This window comes from Tupaia chinensis, unplaced genomic scaffold (assembly GCF_000334495.1).
Source record: "Tupaia chinensis unplaced genomic scaffold, TupChi_1.0 Scaffold144682_1, whole genome shotgun sequence".
Classification (NCBI taxonomy): Eukaryota; Metazoa; Chordata; class Mammalia; order Scandentia; family Tupaiidae; genus Tupaia; species Tupaia belangeri.
The window spans coordinates 2,349,903-2,357,968 of NW_006204543.1; the positions used below are offsets into that span (position 1 = coordinate 2,349,903).

Here is an 8,066-nt window from a genome sequence, read left to right on the forward strand (position 1 = left end):
CGGACTGACGCTTGCCAGGCTTCTCTAGTGTCGGGTGACTTGCTCTGTGGTTAACAGGAAGCCTGCAGCTCTTCTTCTCACCAAGATGGTGCCGAGAGCAAAGAAGGACGCTCCGGCCCCTCCCAAAGCTGAAGCTAACGCAAGGGCTTTGAAGGCCAAGAAGGCCGTGCTGAGAGGCATCCACAGCCACACAAAAGAGGAGATCTGTGCATCACCCGCCTTCCAGAGGCCCGACAGTGCAGCTGCGGAGGCAACCCCAACATCCTCGGAGGGGCGCCCCTGAAGAAAGAGGCTTGACCACTGTGCCATCGCCAAGTTCCCCAGACCACCGAGCCTGCCAACACCACACTGGTGCCCACTGAGGGTGTCAAGCCAACACGCACCAGCTCCCGGGCTGTGAGAAAGCTTCATGCTATTGGCGTGGCCACGGTCAACACCCTAATCAGGCCTGATGGGGAGAAGGCACATGGCCGACGGCTCCTGATTATGCTGCTTTGGATGTTGCCAACAAAATTGGGTCATCAGGGACCAGCAATTGGTGTAATGGCTATGTGGCTGGACTCCGATGTAGTCAAGTCCCAGACCCGGTGGCTTAAACTCACACCAGGCACGTGTGCATGCGCGCCCAGGATCCTGAGAGTGGAGGAGAAGGGACTGCGGTGTGGCCATCCCCCCGGGGGGTGATTTCTCGCTTTCTGTCTCTGTCTGGAGAGTGCACGTGCCCTATAGCAAACACCTCTCCAAAAATTAATTAATTAATTAATAAAGTTAATAATTACTTTAAAATCCAATTAGAATTAGGTACTTTAATCTGCAATAAAAAATAACAAAAACAAAAGCGAGGAGCACGCTCTCAGACTAGGCATCTCTGAGCTATCCAGACAAGCACAGCGCTGTCCCCACAGCTTACTGGTTAAGGGACTGGAGCCCACATGGCCGGCCACCGTGCACACTCCAGCCCTAGGGGCGTGATAAAGCACGCTGAGCGTGTGCACGGCATGGCCAAAGCCCAACAGTTTCCAGGATGGGAGGGAAGGGCTTGTGGCGGACCGCGCCCACTGGGAGGCGCTTTCTCCTTCTCCCTCTCTGCCTCCCGAGTGAGTGCATATGCCCCTCTGGCAACTCACAGGGTCAGAAACGGGGCCTCTGAGACACTCTTGCTGTCCACGCAGGCCCGCTCCTACCTCTCAGGGGTGTACGTTCACTTTTACTTAATAACTACCTTTTCCTTTTAAAAAAAATTAAGAGGGACAAGTGTATGTCTCAGCGGTTGGCAGACTGACTGTAGGCATCGGCCCCAGAGGCAGGAGGAGGAGTGATAGGATGGGGAGGCCTCTTCCACCCCGACAGGGACGCACCACGGAAGACTGAGGCCGCTGCCGACTTGAGGATGTGGTGCTCGAACTGCTGCAGACAAAGGCTGCACTGGACAGACTCTAAATTATGAAAATTGAGGGCCAGTGGCACACAGATGAGGGTGGTTGGCTCTCACGTGACCTCTGTGCATGTGAGACCCGGACCCAGCGGCTCGAGAATCACGCTCAGGTACATGCATGCATTCGTGTCCAAAATCCTGAAGGGACAGTAGAGAAGGGATGGTGGCATGGCCATCCCCCGGGGGTGATTTCTTCCTTTCTCTTTCTCCCTATCTGTCTGTCTCTGGCCAGTGCACACACTCTACAGCAACACGCCCCGGGGAATGGCCAGGCCGCAATCCCTTCTCCTCCATTCTCCTCCAGGGATCTTAGGTACGCACGCACACGGGCCTGGCGTGAGTTTAAGCCACCGGGTCCAGGACTCAAACAGTGGTTGACTTCATGGGAGTCCAGCATCATAGCCACTACACCAAGTGTTGGCCCCCCCCAAAAAAATTATTTAATTGAAAAAAAAAGATTTGGGGGCCGGCAGGTGGTATGGCAGCTAAGGGTGCTGGACTCCCACACAGCTGATTGTGGTTCTAGTCCCAGACCTGGCAGCTTGCTTTCTCACTTTCTGTCTTTTTCTCCCCCCTGCCCCACTCCTGGTCAAATTAAAATAAATAAAGTTAAATAAAATAATTCTTTAAAAACAGTTCACTTTTGTATATGAGTCAGCCAGTGTCAGTTGCAAACATACCTTGTTTTGCCACTTTTCATGGTTGTTCATGCTACTATTGAAAGACTAGAGATCCTTTATCGGGTGAAGAAACAGTAAGGCCTTCAGTATCCTTTTCAGTTTCAGCTTTCATGTAAAAATTCCTCTTTTAGGGGCCGGCAGGTGGCATGGTGGTTAAGGACACTGGACTCCCACATGGCCAACTGTAGTTCGAGTCCCGGACCTGGCTGCTTGCTTTCTCACTCTCTCTGTCCCTCTCTGGTCAAAGTAAAATAAATAAAGTCAAATAAAATAATTCTTTTAAAAAAATTCCTCTTTTAAATCCCAAGCCTGTGACCGTCTCGTCCCCTGTGTTGCGGCCTGGAGGCCCGTGTTCCTGACATCTCGTCTCGTCCCTTTGTAGGCACCTCCTATCTAACAGACGTCGTGTGGTGGGCCGGCACGGTCGCAAGTGAGTAGCCTGTGGGCCACCTGCTCCCTGGCCTTCTCCCCCTGGGCAGGGTTGGGGAAGGGATCGTCACCACCCCTGCTCTGAACACCTGTCCTCGGAGTCACCCTCCGCTGTCCCTCCTGCTGTCCTTCCCTGGTGCAGGGCAGTGGAAGGGAGTGACTGACTGACAGGGATGAGGTGGCAGAGGCTCCTGCCTGCCGTCAGTCCCAAATGTCGTCTGGGTCGACCCGTCCAGGGCCTGCTTATGCATCTGTGGCGTCCCATGAAACCCGTGTGTCCGGCTGCTCCCTTCTGCCCAGCGCAGCTGCCTTAACTGAGCACAGGCCCTCAGCTCAGCCTGACGCCCCGCCCGGTGGTCATGTGCTGTAAGGAGCAGAGGATGAAAGAGTCAGTCAGATGTGAAGAGTGACGGCCAGCTGCACTAGAACTGTCACACGCTGTGAGACGAGTCACGGCCCTGCCGTGGCCCTGCGAGGGCAGCGCCTTTCTCTTGGCATGCCAGCTGCGTGTCACCGTAGCCAGCCGCCTGCACCGGCTCAGTCCCAGGCCCCTTGAAGGTGCACAAGAAGCTCTCTTCAACTTGTCTTAAAACAAGGGTGTGTTGGGACCAGCAGATGGCATAGCGGTTATATCACTGGACTCATGTAGTCGACCGAGGTTCAAGTCCCAGACACACTGGGTGTGTGTGCGTGCATGCCCAAAATCCCGAGAGAATGGAAGAAAAGGGATTGTGGTGTGGCCACCCTCTGTGGGAGAGGATCTCTTGCTTTCTGTCTCTGTCTCTTTGGAGAATACACACACCCAATAGGTGTGTCATGGGGTGGAAATAGTCGGCGTTGCCCCGATGCCAGCCCAGGCGGTGAGCTTGCGCACTGGGACAGAGGGCTGAGCTACACCTGACTGACTGGGCCGTGAGGCTGCGGGTCGCACCCTCGGCCCCTGGTCCCTGAGCCGTGCGAGTGACCCTGCAGGTTGCTCTCTCACGAGATGTGGCCACCTTCTCAGAGCAGGGCCTTGGCAGCCCGTCTGGCCAGTGCTGGGCCTCAGGGCTGGCCTCATGACTCTCTTGACAGTGGCTGTTGGTCAGATTGGAAACTTCCTGGCTTACACGGCGGTCCCCACGGTCCTGGTGACGCCCCTGGGTGCCCTCGGAGTGCCATTCGGGTGAGAGCTAAGATTCTGTATCTTGTGTTTAATGTTTAGTTTAGACGGAAGAACATGTTTTACGTGTAAAAGTAAGGCCCAGCCGGCGACACGGTGGTTAAGGTGGCTAGGTCCCACGTGACCAACTACAAGGTTCCAGCCTCGGACCCGGAGGCTTGAGAAGCACACTGGGCACCCCCGTGTGACCACGCCCCATGGAGGGCGCTTTCTCGGTGTCTCTCTGGCAAGGACATTTACCCTTTGGTATTTAACACAAAACTTAAGAAAATAAGTTAAACTATTGCTATGTACCAGCAATGTGTGGAATCGATCTGAAAATCCTGGGTGCTGAAATAACCTGAGGAAGTCCCTAACCTTTTACATTCTCGAATCTCAGTGAAAGGCCAAGCGGGGATGCGCCGGCCCGGCCTCCGGGCACCCTCGGAGCATGCTGGGCTCTGTGGTTCCTGCCAGCAGAGCTGGAGGAGCCTGCTGGAGGGGCCAGACTCTCTGTCTCTTGTGGAAAAATTAATTAATCAAAACACAACAAACAAAAAACCCCAACTGAATGAAAACTAAAATATGGATGCAAAGAAACATGACTTCTAGATAGTCTCTGCAGTTAGTAGAAGCGAGCCAGAGTTTCCTTTAAACTTTTTTAAAAAAACTATTTAATTTCATTTATAATTATTTTTTACCTTGCTATAAGGCACGTGTGCTCACCAGAGAGACAGGGAGGGAAAGCGAGAAAGCAAGCTGCCAGGTTCAGGACTCGAGTGGGCGGCCACGTGGGAGCCCAGCGCCTCCCCCACCAGGCCGCCCGCCGGCCCCTAGTCTGATCTAAGCGTCTCTACTCTAATCCAGGTCCATCCTAGCCTCTTACCTCCTAAAGGAGAAGCTGAACATCCTGGGCAAGCTGGGCTGCCTGCTGAGCTGTGCGGGCTCTGTCGTGCTCATCATCCACTCCCCGAAGTCCGAGAGCGTGACCACGCAGGCCGAGCTGGAGGAGAAGCTCACCAACCCAGGTAGGCCTTGTGCGGCAGGGACAGCCACCGGCGGCCCTCCACCCACACTGCCGGCGGGCGGGCCCTCGCATGTGCACACAGCCCGTCTCCACACACTGCATTCCCCTGGCCCGCTGGCCACTGAGCACCTGGGGCGCCCCCCACGGCGTGCCAGAGCAGCTCAGGGCGCAGCCCTTCTCCCTGCCATGCTTCCTCTGTCCCTGCAGCCTCTCCTGTCCCTGCCCTCCCTAAGCTGTCCTTCCTCCATACCCTCGCCCTCTCACCACCCCTCCCACCCATGGGGCCCGCCCAGGGCCTGGGGTACCTGGCCACTTCCACTGCTGCTTCTGCGACTTGGGCCTCCATCCCCTGCAGAGCTGACCCCCTACAGCTGGCGCCTCCCCCAGGCCTCTGGGATCATAGCTAGCGTGGCCATCCCCCCAGGGGGTGATTTCTCACTTTCCCTCTCACTGTCTCTCTTTCCCCAGGAAGTACCCACACCCTAAGGCAAAAATCTCTCTCTTTTTTTTTTTTGGAGAGGTTCTTGATATAGGGCACGCGCACTCACCAGAAAGACAGAGAGACAAAAAGACAGAAAATGAGAAATCACCCCCTGGGTGGATGGCTATGCCATAATCTGTTGTCCATTGTCTCGGGATCTTGGGCACACACGCACACGTGCCCGGCATGAGTTTAAGCCACCGGGTCCGGGACTCGAACCATGGTCGACTACATGGGAGTCGAATGACATAGCCATTAGGCCAACTGCTGGTCCCAGCAAAAATCTCTTAAAAAAAAAAACTTAAAAAAAAAGGAATGCAGAGTCAAGGCTAATCACGTGGAAGCAAAGGTTTCCTTGAATGGCTTTCCTTTCCAATCCTCACATGGCTGCTGAGGTGCGGTGCCCCGCTGGCCAGCGAGCCCTGGTGTATCCACTGCCCCACCCATCTGGACGCTGGGGACCTTCTGAAATGTGGTCAGTTATTTGCTTTGGTGCCTTCCCAGCTTCAAGCCCTTTATAACCCTCTTCCCACGGGGTCTGAGAAAGCCCTAGCGGCGCCACGCCAGGCCCGCGCCTGTCCTGAGCCGGCACACCGGCATCTCGCTGCTCCGGGCCGCCCGGTTCCCAGCACCCTGCGCAGCGCCTGCGCATCCCTCTGCCCTCCCTGCCCCTTGCCCCACCACAGGCCAGGTGCCCAAGTGCCGTCAGCTGCTCTCCAGCGCTCCTTCCCAGCGGAGAGCTCCCAGGCCCTCCCAGACAGGCGCCAGGGCTCCTTTTCCTGCCTGCTTGCCGGCTCACGTGTCCACAGTTGTCCTCTACATTCCCAGGCAGGTCCCGGCCCTGTCAGCTCCAGCACCCCTTACACAGGTCACTTCAGAGCAACCGGACAGCGCCCTCAGGGATGGAGCCGGCAGTGGTGCTCCGACTAGCGATGCTCAGGACCACCGCGGGGCCAGTGCGGAGGCCGGCAGTCCCCTCTGCTGCGTGGCGGGTGCTGAGAGTCTGGGGTGTGAGCACACCGACTGGCGCGGGGGGTCGTGTTAGACTCGCTCGCGGGGTCTTCCATCAGCACTGTGACCCTGTGTGGTTAGAGTAACCCGAGGGATGTGGGTGAAAAGCAGAACGGCCCCCCCTCCATGCGTCTCCAAAGCTGCACTGTGTATGAAATCTGTGCAGGCATCACTGTTTTCTAAGAGGGTCTAGGCTCTGGCTACTAAGAATATATCTTTCACTTCCAAGTCCAAAGAGACACTCAGAAACTGAGGGCGGCGGGGAGCCTCACTCCGCCCTGCACGTCAGCACTGTGCAGTGAAGGCACAGGTCCCCCCGCAGCCCGGGTCCCCCCAGGTCCCACTTTGGCCTGCAGTGAGCGTTCAGGAGGGCTGTTGCGGGAGAACTAAAAAAAAAAAAAATCCATCTTCTGCATTATTTTTTAACCTCAGTGTCTACATTAACATTTTATTATTACAAAAATGGTGCTGGGGGCCAGCACGTCGGTGGTGGGTAAGGTGCTAGACTCCTACATGGCCAACCGGGGTTTGAGACCTGGACCTGGTGGCTACAAAGTTATGCCTGCCGCATGTGCGTGCGTGCCCAAAATCCTGAGAGGAGAGTGGAAGAGAAGAGATCATGGCGTGGCCCTCCCCCGGGGGGGTGATCTCCCTCTCCTCTGTCTCCAGTGAACCCATGTGCCCTATAGTGAAAAGTTCCCTTTTAGGAAAAAAGGGAACGACGATGGGATGACTGGTGTGGGGTGGAATCGGTGGGTGTGCCCGCCCCGGCCCGCGTGGCTGCGTGTGGCTCGGGGACCGTGACCGCGCTCCGCTGCGCTCCACAGTGTTCGTGGGCTACCTGTGCATCGTGCTGCTGATGCTGCTGCTGCTCATCTTCTGGATCGCGCCGGCGCACGGGCCCACCAACATCATGGTCTACATCAGCATCTGCTCCCTGCTGGGGAGCTTCACCGTGCCTTCCACCAAGGGCATCGGGCTGGCGGCCCAGGACATCCTGCACAACAACCCGTCCAGCCAGCGGGCGCTGTGCCTGTGCCTGCTGCTCCTGGCGGTGCTGGGCTGCAGCATCATCGTGCAGTTCCGCTACATCAACAAGGCGCTCGAGTGCTTCGACTCCTCCGTGTTTGGGGCCATCTACTACGTCGTGTTCACCACGCTCGTCCTGCTCGCCTCGGCCATCCTCTTCCGGGAGTGGAGCAACGTGGGCCTGGTGGACTTCTTGGGCATGGCCTGTGGATTCACCACCGTCTCTGTGGGGATTGTCCTTATCCAGGTGTTCAAAGAGTTCAATTTCAACCTGGGGGAGATGAACAAGTCCAACATGAAAACAGACTAGGAGGTGACCGGCGCTAGGCGGCTCGAGGAGCAGGCACTGGGGGTGGTTCTGGTGCGGACTGGATGGAAGGAGAAGGGACCCTGGACCGTCGTCCGAGAGCTGCCTCTGCACGGGCGGGGCCCGGCAGCCGGGGAGCGCGGCCAGCCCTCTGCAGCCCGGAAGTGCCCACGGGCGCCTGGGCACACCTCTCTCAGATAGGCTGAATCTCTTCTCATTTCCATTAGCTGGAAGCTCTCATGACTACTCTTTTCTTTTTAAGACATTTTAACAGAAAATAAAGATGGGCCCTTTCCGGTTAGACATCGCGAGAGAGCAGATACTCCTTCCTGGAAGATGACTTTGGGAATGGGAGAGATCCTTGTCTGGACTGGACTACAAATGCGTGTGTAGGTATGTTTGTTTGCATTAAGCATGTAGAACCTTCAGGTATGTCATCCTCGTGAGGTGTACGTCGAATTGTTTTTAATGCTCTAACACGGTGACATTCCCACTCACCCACTCACCCACCCCAAGGCCTCTATGG

General features: G+C 56.3%; 1 protein-coding gene across 1 annotated transcript in view; it reads left to right on the forward strand.

The window, feature by feature from the left end:
- NIPA1 (NIPA magnesium transporter 1) overlaps positions 1-7,928 on the forward strand; it is a 15,058-nt gene extending 7,130 nt beyond the window's left edge. The window contains exons 2-5 of the mRNA XM_006167249.3: positions 2,498-2,545; positions 3,619-3,709; positions 4,553-4,713; positions 7,032-7,928. Of these exons, the coding sequence (XP_006167311.1) occupies position 2,545; positions 3,619-3,709; positions 4,553-4,713; positions 7,032-7,543 (765 nt within the window). The 5' untranslated portion in view covers positions 2,498-2,544 and the 3' untranslated portion in view covers positions 7,544-7,928. The remainder of the gene's footprint in view (positions 1-2,497; positions 2,546-3,618; positions 3,710-4,552; positions 4,714-7,031) is intronic.
- The last annotated feature ends 138 nt before the right edge of the window (positions 7,929-8,066 follow it).